Here is a 16791-nt window from a genome sequence, read left to right as displayed (position 1 = left end):
AATTTTAAAACAGAACATTTATCAGTTTTAAGAGCTATTTCCTTAACTGCATTACTTTATACTTCTCAGAAGTATTCTACCACGACTTGGCTGTAACTTACCTCTTTCTATAACCTGGATCCTAGCTTGGAAAATAATTTGTATCAGCATGATGTAACTTGTTCAAAGCATTTAGGAGGATGTATAATTAAATTGAAAAGTACATAAAATTAATGACTAATGCATTTAGCTTTCTAGAGACATATGACATTTTTCAAGTCAACACTCTTGTTTTGCAACAGATAACCCCAACGGCTACTGATGAGATTCATCTGCTAGTCAGTGTAGTTTCAAGTCATTCAGTCAACAAGTTATTTTAAAAGTGTAGAGAAACTCCTCCTTTTATCAGATGAGTTTTCCTTACCAGTCTTGCTTTTCTAGCCACTGTGCCAGATATTGTCTGATTTCCATGGGAAAACTGTCATCATAGAGCTGGTGAACCTGCTCCAGGTATTTGGACTCAAGCTGCTGAAGCTCATACCACTGGGACATCCTATAGGGCAAAAGAGCACAGATCACAAATGGAAGCCCACAGCTCCAAAGAAAGCATGTCTAGCATTGTGCTTCTTCTAAATATCTTGCTTAATCAAAAACATAATTTGTCTCAAATATACTTTTAAAATAGATGTCTATATTCCAAAACCTGTTTTGTTTTTTCATTTGGGGTCAATATCTCTTTCTTCCCCATAAAATACACGTTCAGGTCTTTGCTCAAATGCTAATGTATCAGGCAAGCCTTCTTTGGCTACCTTATTTAAATTGCCACTACCTCTCACACCAGAAAACACTATCCCTCCTCCTTGATGTACTTTTCTCCATCGCCCTTACCACCATCTGACCTAGGACGTATTTTCCTTTTTATTTTGATTAGTGTCTGTTTTTCCCACTGAAGGGAATGATTTGTCTGGGATAGTGGTAGTGCGAGGTGGGGGAAGGTTGTTCACTGAAGTATCTCCAGAACAGTGCTGGGCATTTAGTAGGTGTTCATATGCCTTTAAAATGAATCTTCACTTTTATTAATAAGTAGAAAACACTATTTGCTTTAAGATAAATTGTAAAAACTTTCCCCAAAACTGCTCTTAGAAATTACAGAACATTTGTAATTTAATTCAAATGACTTTAAACTGGTATTCTATATGATTCACATGGTTAAAATGAATTACTTTTGTTATATATCTTTTAAAAGAGATATTTTGTTCTTGGTCTACTGCACACAACAAAGTAGCACAAAATTCTTAAATCTCAGTCATAATTTTTAAAGACTGAAACTACATTGTTAAATGCAATTTGAAAAGATAAAGTAATACTATCTCTTTAGATAACTGTAAATCAACTTTTATATAGAAACCCCAAAGATTAAAAATTAAAACAAAAATCTGATTTAAGGAAGTCTGAACATCCATCAGGAAAATGAAAAGCCTCCCTTCATCATAGTGTATATCAGGTTGGCCAAAAGTTTCGTTCAGATTTTTGCAACCCAATATATCAGCGCACAGCTGACAATACTCTGAGCAAATGTAAGTGAATCTTGTTCTACCAGGCCTGAGAAAGGGCTCTGGATTTTCAAGCAGGGCATGGAAGACCATATGCATGCTTGCTGGCAAGCACATGTGTGCAAGCATGAAGTCATGTCTGCTTCACAAATTTCCCTCCAAAGGAAGGTAGGCATACGGTGGGGCCACAAAACTAACCATCACAAAACATCAGTACAAACGAACCCAAGCGAACCTTTGGTATACTTGCTGTAGCAATTTGATTTTTCACTTCAGATTTATCCTACCTGAGTAAAAGATTGCAAATTTGCAGTGCTCTTCCTCCCTGCTAAGTATCTAAAAAGGATGTGACTAAAGCAAATACGCTGGCCAGCGGGGGCTGCAACACTCTTCTTAGGTGGGTGACCACAGGTGACTCACTTCTCTATCAACAGGGTGATTGTTAAGACTGCATGAGCTAATACAGACACGGCACCTGGCACAAAGCAGGCGATCAATAAATTCATGCTAACAAATTCAGAATCCACTCCATCTTCTCGCCAAACTTGGTACCAACACAGAATAGCAAGACCATCCCTCAATCACCTGACTTCTTCCTTTCCAGTCTCAAGACCTCCTGCCTCCATGCCTCCAACACTATTTTCCAATCCAGCCTTCTGCTGCACAAGGGTTTTGACCACATCATCCTCTTGCACAAAACTGCTAGTTTGCCCAATATCTGACTGATTTCCACTCTGACACTATTTTCATCCATTCACAAAGCAACCCTGCCACCCAATCATCTACTTTTCTTCCCCTGGCTTCGCCCAACACTTCTGCTTTGCTCCAGCTGTCACTCACCCTTGAAAACAGCTTCCCCGTAAATTTTTGCCTCTTTAAATTTTACTAGCATTCAAAGACGGGTACAAACGCCGTTTCTTCTTTAAGCTAAGACATACCCAGAGACAATTAAGCTTTCATTGACTTGTGCCTCACAGCATTTTGCATCTCTATTTGGGCATCAGCCCCTGTTTTCCTTGGTGGCTCAGTGGTAAAGAATCTGCCTGCCAATGCAGGAGATGCAACACACAGGTTTGATCCCTGGGTCGGGAAGATCCCCTGAAGTAGGAAATGGCAATCCACTCCAGTATTCTTGCCCAGAAAACCCCATGGACAGAGGAGCTTGGCGGGCTATGGTCTATGGGGTCGCAGAGTCAAACACAGCTTAGCGACTGAGCATGCACAGACACCATGTCTTCCTTAAAAAAAGCTCTATGATGTCTCCCCTAAATGATGTAAGCTTCAGATTTGCTAAGACTGCCTTTTTTTTTTTCTTTTTAACCATCCTCTGCACTTTGGACAGTGTCCTGCACACAATATATACTCAATAGAAGTCTGTTGAACTGAAATCTAGTAGACTGAATTAGAAAGTAAAGGGCAAACCATATTATGGTCCAACAAGTTTTGAGTCCTGCATCAAACTGCAAACTGGATTGTGCTGGGGGCTCAAGTCTTATTTCAGTCCCATAAAAACAATCTATCCAACTTATACAAACAATATTTAAAGCACAATCAATCATACCTATTTTTCTTCCCCCAAACTTTTGGTACTAGTCAGAATTTTTTAAAGGCTAATTATATTATTTCGGGATCTGCAGGAACTAATCATCACTTTTACACTTCATGAGCATATTAAGCTCTTTTATCCTTAAACAGATATATAATTAAGTTCCAAAGTCACATACTCATTCATTTCCGTTAACATTTACTAACCTGTCACCTTGTGCCCAGCGAAGGGCTAGGGATTCAACACAAGCAGCAGCTACACACAGCACGTCAGATGCCCAGACTGTTGGGTCTGCATGCACAGGGTGCGTCTAGCTTAGACAGCTCTCTAGGGGTGGCACACGGCAAATGCAAACTTTCTGCGGAGAGAAGAAAATACGACTCTGCTGGAAGGGAAGGGAAAGAGGGTAAATGGGAAGATGTATTGTTGTGGGGGAGGGGCGGGATTCTATTTCACATTTTTTTACTACCAGGGCACAATTGACTGGGGCAACCGTGCCATCACCGGAAACAACACCTGGGATATAAGTTCTTTTCCGGATGACGGATTCACCTGTCAGCACTTAAAAGCTTGAGCTCGTTGGGCATCCGTCTGCTGGGCCCCGAGGAAGCCGGTCCAGGCGCGTCCCACCCGGCACCCGGAACCCGGAACCTCACGCTCACTCACTCTGCGCGCCGGATCCCGCAGGGATAGGCGAGAGCACAGCCGTGCCTCCTCTCCGAGGCGCACCGGGTCGCCTCCGCTCTATCTGGGGTCTGACTCGCGTTCTTCCGAACTCAGCAGGATCTCTCCGCAAACTCAGCGCAGCAAAGCGAAAGTACCAGCGGAAAGAAAAGGCAGATCCTGACGCCCCGCCTTCTGCTCCCGCCAATCATCGGGCTGCTGCCGCGCTCGGCCAATCGGACACGGCTGTTCCCCGCGCGCATCGCCTCCCCCCGGCCGCTGCTCTGCCAGCCGGCTGAGTCTTTCCTTAGCCTTCGGGTAGGGCTCGGGTAGGGCTCGTATTTGGAGGCCTTGAAGCTCAACTGTGTTGCAAGTTAAGGGTTATGTTTACACATACTTTAGAGAACAGCTAAAAGGAAGTTATGTGTTTGCTGAGGCCCAAACTGGGAGAGCCTTACATTAGCCCCAAATCTGAAAATCCGAGGCAGAGGACACAGGTGGGGGACATTGTCGTTCTCGAATCTCAGCTTAGCAGCTTACCTACCTCCATGTTGCTAAACCCGGAAGACGCTTTTCTGTACTCACCTTATGTGACCACTCAGAAACTTTCTGCGCAGCTAACACCTCCATTCTTTTAACACTTATTCGTGGGCCATAATGACAACATACCTTCCTTGCGTCTTCCTACCTCTGGTATTTCTTTCTCCATCTCTGCCACCAAACTGCTCAGTTTTAAGTGTGGTCATGCTACAGATCTGGTCTACTTTACCTACACTTCTCAGGTTGCTCTGTGTTGACCTCGTCCACAGCATCTGTGTCTTTCTAGATAATGTAGAACTTCTATAACCGTACCGTGTCCACACGACTCCTTGAGCGCCACACCCACTGTACAGCCCACATTTGACTTTCTACTTGGATGTCTGGTGAGCTCTAAAAACTAATTATATTCAGAACCATCTCATCATTTTTCTTCTTAAACCTGCCCTTTTTCTAGAAATAACCCGTGCCAGAAAATTAGGAGCCACCTTTGATATTGTCTTCTAACCACCCACGCCCACACCAGTCCTCAAGCCTTGTTGACTTTTCCTCCAAATACTCTTCAGGTCTCATTGCTTCTGGTCATCTTCTGTGCCATCCCCCCTTTTCTCTCATTTGGATCTTTGCAGTAGATGCCCCAAATGGCTGCCTCACTTCAGTTCTTAACTCCCATTTAATCCATTTACCCTGTAGTAGTTTGACTGGTTTGTTTGTAACTGCAAAGCAGATCATGTGTTTGCAAACCTGAAAATCCTCTGATAGCTTTCCTGAATAAAATCCGGATGTCTTAATGTAACCTATAAAGCCTTGGTTTCCCTATCACTTTCTTTAACATCATCTTGTGCCACTCTTTCCTTACTTCAGCAGGGGTTTTTTGTTTTTTTGTTTTTTTTCTCCTTCAAATAAGACAAGCTCTTTCTACAAACTCAGGGTCTTCTCACAAGCAGTTCTCCATTTGGAAAACCCTTTGAGCCAATGCCCTCCCTCCCAACTTCTTTGCTGGCTAGCCTATCTTTTTGTTGTTGGCCACGTTGCTAAGTTGTGTCTAACCCTTGCGGCCCCATATACTGTCACCCGCTAGACTCTTCTGACCATGGATTTCCCAGGCAGGAATACTGGAGTGGGTTGCCAATTCCTTCTCCAGGGGGTCTTCTCAACCCAGAAATCAAACATGTGACTCCGGCATTGGCAGGCAGATTCTTTACCATTGAGCCACCAGGGAAGCCCCAACTCATCTTTTATGTCTCCACTAAAATCTAAGCTTAAATGTCACTTCCCCAGATAGGCATCACTGAGGCCAGACTAGGTCTTCTTGGAAGGTGTGCACATAAAATCAATTGGTTCCTCCAAGTATTTAATAGATGGAACTTAAATCAAGCCTAGAATAATAAGGCAATTTTGGGTGGGAAAAGGCTGTAAATAATTTCCCAGAGATAAGCTTCCTTTCCCAGGAAGTTTATAAGTGGGCTTCCCTGGTAGCTTAGCTAGAAGAATCCACCTGCAAGGCAGGAGACCCCAGTTCAATTCCTGAGTCGGGAAGATCCCCTGGAGTAGAGATACACTATCCAGTCCAGTATTCTTGGGCTTCCCTGCTGGCTCAGCTGGTAAAGAATCCACCTGCAATGTGGGAGACCAGGGTTCGATCCCTGAGTTGGGAAGATCCCTGGAGAAGGGAAAGGCTACCTACTCCAGCATTCTGACCCCAGTTGCAAAGAGTCAGACATGACTGAACGAGTTTCACTTTCACTTTTTATGATTATATGTGTGTCTATTGTCGTTTTCTCCATTCTCATATCTATATACTACTTCTTCTTGTCACATATTCACCCTCACAAAGCCAGTACTGAACTGGTGATAACAATGACTCTTGGTACCAAAGTAGCAGCCCTCTGTGTAAAAATATGCTAGGACTCCACCCCCCCAAAAAAGTCCTTCCCCTCCTTCTTACACCCTGTTCTAAGGGCCCACACAATGTTTGAGAAAAGCTGACTCTCAGAAGGGTAGATAATATGTTAAACATATATATTTTTTTCTGGTACTATAAAATTTACACAGAGACTAGCTTCAGTCTTGACATGTTAATATCTGCAAGTAGGATATTTCTCTTTGGCTCTCTGCATGCTGGTTGTCATCAAGTTCTATGGATGGTTCCTTCCCTATGTCTTTAACTGCCTTAATTTTCCCATCATTGACAATGCCCCACAGTAGGTCTTCCTCAGTCTAGAACTGAAGCGCTACAGTCGATGCCCGTTACATTAACTTTTTCCTGCCCCTTTCCCCTCTGCTGTACTCACCAAACTGTCGTTGGTGTTTACTCGCTTAGTCTGTCTGGCTCTTGCTACCCCATGGACTGTACCCTGCCAAGCTCCTCTGTCCATGGGATTTCCCAAGCAAGAGCACTGTAGTGGGTTACCATGTCCCTCTCTAGGAGGTCTTGTCCATCCAGAGATCAAACCCATGTCTCCTGCATTAACCGAATTAAATTCTCTAAAACACCTCATTTATAGTGATTCCCTGCTTAAAAGTCTTGGCAACTCTCATCGCATTTATGACGAACACGAACTTTGCCTGCCAGTCCGGACCCGCTACAGAATGTCCCTAACATGTTTCAGGGTGGTGGGTTACTTTTTTTTATAATTGTCTTTTCTTTCAAAAAGGCCCATTACGGGGACTAGTACATTCGTAGTCCAAACACCCTCACGAAGACCTTGTGAAGTTGTGTGCTTTCAGGCGAGCAGCCCAGGCCCCGCCCAGGATGAGGTACAGTCGAGGAGGTGCCAACTGTCAAACGCTGAAAAGTTTCCAGGGACGGCCGGCCCAGCGCTCGGCGGGAGGGAGGCGACTGCTCGGAAGAGCCGTCCCACGTGCTTTCGGGGAAATGGGCTGGGAGCGAGAAGCAGCAGGGCTGAGAGGAAACCGAAAAGCGAAAGTAGAGGCAGCGGGCGCAGTGCGCAGGCGCGGCCCCGGGGCTTTCCAGGGGGCCGCCCGCTGCGCCGCGGGCACGCCCCCCTCGCCCTCTGCAGCCTCCGGGAGGGCGACATCCTCACATTGCTTAAGGTGCTGGAAAACTTACCCCATCCTCTTCCATCTTGCCTTTCTTCCGGTGGTCTGGAGATGTCCGTTGTTTTTTTTTTTTTCTCCCTCACTTCTTTATCTACACAGTGTGCACACATGCTAACTCAGATTTTACTAGTCTTTCAAGCTCTGACCGCCGCCCAGCTGGGCTAGTTGCCCTTTAAGCAGAGATGGGGTGGGGCTGCGGGGAGGCTGGCTGTTTCTTCAACTGCCCTCTTCTAGATCTGCAGAGGACTTGCCTTTTTCCTCTGGCGTCTTCTTACCGCCCCCACCTCTCCCCGTCCCTACCTTCCCCTTTCTGGTGAGTATACCAGCGGGAGTAGGGAAGAAGTGTAGTGAAGGAGAACAATCTAGTCACTGGACCATGATTTCCAAAGTTTGGCAGGCCCAGGAAAAATCGTTTTGGTCCAGCCTGCTATCTGTGTGACTTATTGAATGGTCCCAGGAGGCATGAACTGGATTTTTTTGGACTCTGCTCAACCACTCTTAAAGCGCTGTTATCTACTTAGGGGACCAACCTAGGACCTCCAGTGTGTGAGGGAACCCACCTGACTGGACCACAGTCTCCAGACCTCCTGCGAGTGAGCACCAGTCCCCAGAGCTGCAAGAACACTTTACATAATTCCCAGAATACAAATGGACATCTGTTTCCCCCTCTTAGTAGAGGACGGGAGCCGGTATATAATTTGCAGGCACAGTGCAAAATGCAAACAAGGAGCCCCTTATTCAGACTTATGAAGAATTTCAAGAAGGCAGGCAGAGCACCAAACGAGGCGTGGAGCCTCTTGAGTGTTCTGCCCTGTACAAATGCACACAGTTGCACACCCATGAGGTTTCTAATAGGGGAATTGCGGGAGGGGAGATTTCTTCTGTAGAGACCTCCTTACATATTTACTTAAATGAAAACTTAGATATAGTGAAGCATTATAACACCACTCCTTCCTAAAGCATTTGCAATAAAATCCAGTGCCTTCCTCCCTCCCTGTAGCGCCCTACACACTCTGATCTTGCCTCTTTCTCCTACACATCTTGTCCCTCTTTCTCCATCCTCCTCTATGCTCCACGCTCTGTAGCCTCTTTCTGTTCCTCAGGTACCCCCAGCTTTTACCTGCCTGGATCCTCAGAATGTGTATGCTCCTCTTGTGTTCCCAGCTGTGGAATGAACTTGCCTCTTCTCATTCTTTAGGTCTCATCTCAGATGCCATCGCCTCAGAGAGACCTTCTCTGACCCTGTCTTTCAGTTACTCTGTATCACATTTACATTCTTCATAGCCCTTGTTAAATCTGTCCTTCATTATTTACTTGACTGTTTTCATCTCTCCTCACAACCGGAGGGACTTTGCGCTGTCTCATCTCGGGTTCCACGAGAGAATTAAGCCTAATACCTGAGGCATCTGTGTATGAATTACCTTCTCTCCTCTTTCTCTAGAATGGCACCATGTACCATCCTTGGGAGAATTGAAAAGATAGTCAAGCAAGTCACTTCGTGTCTTTGGGGCTCAGATTGGAAACCTTGATTGCAAAAGGTGATGCCTTTTTGAATAAACAGCGCTGGGATAAGGACTCACAAGTTAAATCAACCATTCAGACCTCAGCACAGGCTCCAAGCCTATTGAGCCAGAATTGAGGATGAGGAGGATTAAGACTAGGTGTAGTCTGAAAAATGTGCTTGAGAGCAACACTTCTCCACACCCCTCAAACTTTTCCATCTCCACCCTGTGTGGATGGCCTCTGGGGTTCTTTCCATCTGCAGGAGCATGTGAGACATCTTAAGTGGTTGACGGTCAAGCCTAAAGTCAGAGAGCATTGTGTGGGATTTTTACTGCGGGTGGGAGTAGTAAAGGCAATGAGTTTAATGAAGGGGAATTAAGGGTAAATTTCAGGAACATCTGATTCATCTGCAAGCAAGCAGATGCTTGGGATGTTCCCTAAATTAAAGGGAAGTTACGGTGAGCTAGTGGACAGTCTGATTCCAGAGCATTTCTATTGTTTGAAAGTCATGAATGAGGTGAAGTAGAAAAAACATCCTATGTTTGAGCAGTGGCAAGTATGTTTTGGTTAACCAGTTTGAAGTATAATATTTGGGACTGTTCCACAATTGTAGGGTTTGGAGGATTATAGAGGGAGTTCTAGCTTAATCTTTCAGGCAGATCAAGGAGCAAAGGAAAGAAAAGAACTAAGTATTGTTCTACATTTCCTTCAGTTCAAACACTGAATCATTAACAAATATTTATTAATACTAAGAGGCACACTGTGCTAGATTTTAGGGAAATGACTGTGAACCAGGGGTTCTTGGTCCTTGTACGTACAGAGCTTGCTTGGAGTCTAATGAAGACAGATGATAGACAAGCATTTACAACCAAGGTGGAAAGAGCAGTACTGGGTGAGGTGGAGGATATGGAGGAGGCATGGCGTGAGCTGAGCCCTGCACATGTGCGTGCGTGTGTGTGTGTGTTGGGCAAGAAGGCTTTTCAAACCCTGAAAGATATGTGAATGTTATTGAGATGAGAGGGTAAGTGGGTTGGGGTTTGAGATCTGAGAGGATACAGCAGAGGGAGGCAATAAGTAAGTATGAGCCATCAAAGGAACTAAAAGTAGTTCAGTCTTGTGTATATTTTGGAGGATTAGAAGCTATTGTTGGGGAGAAATGTTGAGAAATGAGTTGACGACTAAGAACAGACTAGAGGATATATGACTTTGGAAAGATCTGTTGAGAATTAAGAGTCTTCATCCAGAGCTGGGATTCTTAACTAATTTTTTGTGCTGTGGACCCCTTTTGGCAGTCCGATGAAACCTATGAACTCTTTCAAAGATTAATGTTTTTTGTTGAATAAAACAAAACACATAAGATTAAACAGGAAACCAACTACAATGGAACAGATCAAAATGTTAATACCAGCTTTGTGATAATACAAATGCTTCTTTATTAATGGCATCGAGTAAGATCTAGCAGTAGGTCTGGATGAATGCAATTTCAAAATTATGCTTAGCATAAGCAATATTTTGAGATAAGTGTAACAACTGTAGTGTGACAAAAATGTGTGGTTTATGGTTTGTTACCTTTACTCCCAATTGAAGGAAACGCTAAGTTTCAGTTAGGAGTTTCTGAAAATATAGTTCTCACTTTGCCATTCAAACTCCAGAATTCTATCTTTACACCCAAGTTACAGACTGTCAATGCACAGTGCCACGAGCCCTTTGAAGATCTTAAGCAGGAAGGCAAATGATCTGATTTATTTTAAGTAAAGCCCTCTGTCTACGTAGGAGGCCACCCGGAATTCATTGTTGTATTTACTCTAAGGATATTGTCGTAAAAGGTAGCAGTGGGTCTGGATGAATGCAATTTCATGATGCTTTTGTAGTGTCCTCTTTGTGAGGACTCTGGTGGAAAAATGTTCTAGGTCTTACAGATCCATACACATACAACTGTATGAGTTAGTTGGAAAAAGGTGAATTTTATTGTGTGTAAATTGTGCTTCAATATGCCAGACTTTTAGAACTGTAGTCAGTCAAATCAATCAGTGTTTACAGTTTATTTGAGAAAAGTAAAAAGAATCTGACAGAAATTGGAGTCTGTGCACAGGGAGGGCAGTTTGCTCAGTCTGGACAATGATTGTCTGCTGCTGGAACTCCTAATTCTGATCCTGCTGCTGCAGGGAATGCATGGGCCTCCTGCACCATCTGAAGGACAGAAAACCCCCTCAGCTTTGCCAGATGTGGCTCCTTCTTGATGGTTCCTTGGGGAGCCTTCCTGACTACTTTACGACTTGAGGAAATCTACTGGCAGCTGCCTTCTTTCACCATTTATTCCAGATAAAGACATTGCTATTCAGTACAATTGGTCAAAGTGTGTTTACATTATAAGGAGTTTGCAAAGGAATTAGGAAAATGGACATCTGTGATTGGTTTTGGATGGTTGAGGGGAGAAGTGAAAATGTGATTAATATTTTGAAAATAAATTTACATTTTGCTTCATTAAATGCTCTATTTGCTACTAGGCGGCAGAAAAAATAATATTGTGTAAATGTGGTCTAGATTCCCTTCCCATTGCATTTCCATCTCATGCAGCATACCTTATCCTGATCTAAATAGGTATCCTTAGGAATTCTCTAACAGAACCCTATTACTCCCACAAAGATGGTTTTTTGAATGTGAGACTCACACCCTTGGAAATAACTCTTTACCCTGGGGTCAAGAACTTGATTTTTATTTTCTGAATCTAAATAAAAAACAGCCACTTATTGGACTCATTCTTACTTAGACCTCTGCCTCTGTTATGGGAAACAAACTATACATGTCCTTGTACATCGACTAAGGTGTCTGTGACCACATATGAAATCTTGACATTCTTCTTCCAGGCTCTATATTTACAAGCTTTTCAAAATTTCTTCTGAAATAAGTAAGAGTCATCATATTTTTAATATTTTCTAGGGAATAAAAAACTCCTGCAGCATTTTTTGATATCTAAATCCAACTGTTTATGAGTATTTCCTGGTAAGGAATTACCTCCTTAAAGATAAAGCTATAATGGTCATTTTATAGTTCTAAGGGCTTTCCTGGTGGCTTAGACAGTAAAGAATCTCCCTACAATGCAGGAGATCTGAGTATTCTTGCCTGGAAAATCCCACGGGCAGAAGATCCTGGCAGGCTACAGTTCATGGGGTCACAAAAAGTCAGATATGACTGAGTGACTAACACTTTTGCTTTCATTTATAGTTCTAAATATCAAAATATATACTAATTTCAAACCAAGTTTAAAATTATTTCCTCCACTTCTGCTGCCAATTAATATATTTGAATTTCAGAAAACTGGGCTTGTGGAGAGAAGTAGAGACTGGAAAATGCACCTTGAATTAGCCTGTGGTCCTACATCAAACTGACACCTTCACCCAAAGAATACTGTCAAGAGCTTGCAAAAGAGTAAGAGTGGCGGCCTTGGGACAGGTGCAAAGTTTCTCCTACAGAGTAATCTAGGATCATGTGGGTGGGTATAAAGGATCAGAGATAGGATGGAGCTCAGTTGTATCCAACTCTTTGCGACTCTTTGGACTGGAGCCTGCCAGGTTCCTCTTCTGTGGATTTTTCAGGCAAGAATTCTGGAGTGGGTCATCATTTCCATCTCCAGGGGATCTTCCTTACCCAGGGATCAAACCCGCATCTCCTGCATTGCAGGTGGATTCTTTACCTACTGAGACATTGGAGAAGTCCAAGGGAGAAGGCAGGTTATATTAAAAGCTTTTTTTCTTTGAAATCTTCTCCATCAAACATTAGCTTCCTCTTGACCACCTAGAAGATGGGAAATGGGTGAAAGGACTTAGAGAGAAGTCCCCCACAAGGAACTGTCATCTCTGACTGCAGTCAGGGCTCACTCTGGACACCAGCCTCGGGACTTTATGTGGCCGGTCATGGCCGATACCCCAGTATCATGACTTCCTCACCTGACTCAGCAGCTTCTCTGGAGCCTGGAGACATGGAGAGCTCCCCAGGGCTCAGGCACTGGGAGGGCCCACACTATTACTAGGGTCAGCAGCTGGGCGGTGGCACCACTAAGCATCCAGTCCTGGCAAGGGGAAAGATCAAAGTAGATCTGTAGCCCACATACATGAAATTCAGTCAGCCACTCCCCTCCTGCATCACCAGGGATGGAGCATCTCACCCTAAATTCCTTCCTCCAGGTTCAAGTTGGATTCATGAGACCAGAGACTATTAGAGCTGGAAAGGACCATAGCCTACCTAGTCCAACCTCTTCTAGAGGTAAAAAACATACAACCCAGCGATCAAATCACTCAACTAAGGCCAGTGTTGTTATTTTCCTCTTGGTCTTCATTTCATGGGAGTTTTACCCATGCATCTGCTTTTGGTGTAATTTGTCTGAGATTTGCCACCAGGAATGACTCTGGATCCCTCCCCCTAACAGAAGAGGTGTCCCTTGCAGTGATGCCAGCAGCTGTGAATCCTGAAGCTGGAACAGTGCTGACACGGCAACCAAGAGGCTTCCTAATTCACCTGGGAATTGCTGCTGTTAATGCCCTGTTGTTGCTTCCGTCTTATATCCAGTATGATGACTCTTATTTGCTGGAACTCAAGACATTCGCTTATTCAGAGTTTCCATCAAGCCTTCCTGCTGGTTTTTGAGTAATGTGTATGTGACTTTGTTAGTTTTCACCTATTGTGCAATCTTTACATGCAAAGTTTCTAGAGTCAAAATCATAAGTAACACAACAGAAACAAACCCAGAAATGAAGCACATACAAATGAGTCTTTCATTACTATTATATTAACACTGGTTTCTTAAAGTGTTTTATCTCACAAGTTTATTAGAAGCTTGGATCTCTAGCATTTCAATGACATTCCCATTTGGGGGTGTCATAAGAATGAGAAGAAAGCTTCATATTTAATCATTTCCTGGTATATACAAAGCTGAAGAAACCAGATGTGATTGTTGGCAAAGATCAGTCTTTAAAACTTTTTCATTTGCTTCCTTCTTTTGAGTGTCAAGAGTTTATCTTGTCATTCAGCAGAATAGGGAGACTTCATCTAAAATTGAAAAATGAAAATAACCTTTGAGCAAACTATTGTTTTGCAAGTAAGTCACCATTTCTTAGGTAAACATTCTCTTGTCTACTAAATACATACTTTTCTTCATAATCTTTCTACCAATTAACTACAGTACTTGCAAAAGTAACTGAGGTTGGTCAATTTAAAATAAAATGCACTTTTAAAATAAATAAAAACTATTTTAAGAAGCCCTATTCATCCCACAAAAACATAATGAAGAAGTGAGTGTAAAATATAACAAAAGTTCTCTTATAACGAAATGATTTAAGTACAACCAACACTGGAGAGTAAGTTTTTCATCCCTGGAAATCTTCAAGAGAAAAACTAAACACCACTTGATTTATAGCCAGATATAAATTTCTTGGGGCTCATGGTCTCCCCAAGACACTATTATTCTGATGTACACGCATCCTCATGTAACTGAAGTTCTGAACTGCTCGACAATATTGGAGAACAACAATAGACTGCACCCTAGAGCACATAGTTGCATTTAATACTATGATTTAGTTCTCAAAAAAGCATTATTATGCTGATATTGATTGTTGTTCATATACTACTTGAAGAAGCTCCCAGGACAGGACAAATGAGGCAAGTAACAATCAAGAAAAATTGGCATTTTTGGTGCATGAACTGCTAACATAAACACTATACTAGACTTACATATCTAATGACTGATATGTGTTATCTGCTAAAGGGGGGACATTGGTGGGGACTGCTGGGGCTGATGGTGAAAATAGGGGTGAAGTGTACTTAGGTAGGGAGGTATACAGGGATATTTTGCCTTTGGGCAGCTTTTGATGGAAGACCTTAAAGCAGTTCAGGTCAGCATAGGTGTCTGCTTTCAATGCTCACCGTCAGAGCAACACACAGGACCATATAGACATCCATTGTATTAGGCTCATGGATTTGTTCCAACAAACGTGTTTTCTCACCTCCCAGGCAGATCTTCACCCCCCTTTAACTCACACACCACCCTCATTTCCTGGGAAATGCCCTTGACAGCAGTGGAAAGAAAGGGAACATACTGCAGTTTCGATTGTTGTGGGACTCAGGTTTTCTCTCAGCACCGCATATACACTCGGCGACATGGGAAGGAGGTCTGATGGAGAATGCGGCTCTGTAGAATCACTTCGGCTTGAAGAGGTAACAGAGTAAATATTGAAGAGGATTAAACATAATAACTTGTGGTGACTTACTGTGTTAGCAACTGTTAGGGCCCAGGGGAAGCCACCCCAAAATGTGCCTCAGTGGCATATTGGTTATTTTTAATTAAATGACTTAAGTTACTTAAAAAAGATCCAAAGTAGGAGGGACACTCAGATCCTTGTCTCTGCCTCCCTGAAAGCAGGAACTAAGTCTCTTCTGTGAGAGGTGCCCTTCCAGTTCTAGAGGTAGAAGAACATCCTTTTTGCTAGAGATAGGGGATTCATTTGGGGCCGAGAAGCCTGTACAAGCCTGAACCTTGTTACTTCTTTAATACCCCAGACCCAAACTCTGTTTAGATTCTTTACTACTTAAGCACCCAAAGCCTAAGTATTTTGTCCTGTCAATTCCTCCCAAAGTTATTGATTTTTTGGTGTGCAAAAAGTATAAAAGCTGCCTGCTTTGGCCACTTCTTAAGTCCCATTTCTATGAGAATTCTATGAACATCAATTAAAATTTTTTCCTTTTTCCTATTAATCTACCTTGTATCAATTTTATTATTAGTCCAGTCACGAGAACTTGAGGCGGTAATTTCTACCTCCCCAAAAGAACTCTTTTTAGGGTTTCTTCTATTTGTGACAGAGATTATTGAATTTCAAATAATTCATCATTTGAAATCAGAGTACTCAGCCCACTATGGAATAAATGGCATATTAAAGGGCAACTTTAGAATTCCTTCAAGACGGACTGTGGTGTATCCTAAAGACTTATCGGTTAAAGAAAATGGGACATCAAGCATTAAAATGCTTTATTCTCAGTTATATGTGTGCTGTTTTACCCTTAAGTTTCCAGCTTTTTTGATAAGTTCAATAATAATTATCTTATATGTGGCTAAGATTACTTACATTGTTGAGATGGGGATAAAAACAGAAGGCACATAACCTTTGTCTCCCTTTTCTGTTGGTCTTGAAACTGGAAAAGAAAGGCATGTTGGGGGAAAATATTATTATTGATAAAATTATAAATCTACAAAAGGATAAGTAATGCTAAAAGGAAGAGAGACAATATAATTGTTTAGTGATTCACAACATCTTTTAGTTGAATAGATGAAATGACATTTCAAATGAGCATAAAATGTACAAGAAGAGAAAAACATATCTCTTGGCAGGACTGATCTTTTACATATTAATGGTCTGAAATGAGTGAGCAAAATTGGGAATCAACTATATTACCTGTCCACAATGTAGTATTTAAGTTTAATTATAAGGACAGATTTATTCGTGGATTGGGGATTTATAGCAATGCAGTTCTTTTCATTAAAACTGACACCAATTATAACATTATAATGACACAAAGTTTTGAAGCACAGACTTCAGTGTTAAAAGTACAATATTACTGCATTGTAGTAGCAGTAATATTGTATGCAATCCTTACCCTCAAATTTCTCTGGTTTACTCCACTGATCTAGTTGTAAGGAACAACTGTAATTTTTCAGGTGTAATCTGTTGCATTGACATTTATTATTTCATTTGATCAGATATAGAAACAGTTAAAAGCCTCAAGGTTTTTGTGGTGGCTGTTGTCTTTTGCTTGTTTCAGAAGGGGATGAAGGAGGGTGGCAGCAAGTCACTGCTGTGAGTGACAACTGTACCATATTCCTCAAGATGATGCTCATACATTAAGTTGCTGTGGATGACTGTTTTAACAGACTGCATATACTTCTGGGCTTCCCTGGTG

At 42.4% G+C, this 16791-nt stretch overlaps 2 protein-coding genes and 1 long non-coding RNA gene across 5 annotated transcripts in view; 1 reads left to right on the top strand and 2 right to left on the bottom strand.

The window, feature by feature from the left end:
• The window catches only part of STAT1 (signal transducer and activator of transcription 1), a 40158-nt gene extending 36235 nt beyond the window's left edge, over nt 1-3923 (bottom strand). The window contains exons 1-3 of the mRNA XM_043910543.1: nt 3745-3923; nt 3285-3436; nt 404-532 (exon numbers count right to left, since the gene is read on the bottom strand). Coding sequence (XP_043766478.1) covers nt 404-531 — 128 coding nt within the window. The 5' untranslated portion in view covers nt 532; nt 3285-3436; nt 3745-3923. The remainder of the gene's footprint in view (nt 1-403; nt 533-3284; nt 3437-3744) is intronic.
• Nucleotides 3924-7568: 3645 nt separating this feature from the next.
• LOC122698858 lies at nt 7569-11890 on the top strand. Its single transcript, XR_006342441.1, has 3 exons — nt 7569-7654; nt 8783-8879; nt 11010-11890. It is a non-coding gene; the product is annotated as an uncharacterized LOC122698858 (long non-coding RNA).
• A 1722-nt stretch (nt 11891-13612) lies between these two features.
• Nucleotides 13613-16791, bottom strand: part of STAT4 (signal transducer and activator of transcription 4) — a 99189-nt gene continuing 96010 nt past the window's right edge. For all 3 annotated transcript variants that reach the window (XM_043910541.1, XM_043910542.1, XM_043910540.1), the window contains 3 exons: nt 15960-16026; nt 14937-15045; nt 13613-13890 (listed from right to left, as the gene is read on the bottom strand). In XM_043910541.1, coding sequence (XP_043766476.1) covers nt 13864-13890; nt 14937-15045; nt 15960-16026 — 203 coding nt within the window. In that variant the 3' untranslated portion in view covers nt 13613-13863. The remainder of the gene's footprint in view (nt 13891-14936; nt 15046-15959; nt 16027-16791) is intronic.

Source organism: Cervus elaphus, chromosome 8 (assembly GCF_910594005.1).
Source record: "Cervus elaphus chromosome 8, mCerEla1.1, whole genome shotgun sequence".
Classification (NCBI taxonomy): Eukaryota; Metazoa; Chordata; class Mammalia; order Artiodactyla; family Cervidae; genus Cervus; species Cervus elaphus.
Note: the sequence above shows the minus strand (reverse complement) of the source record. Positions and strands in the feature narration are given on the sequence as shown.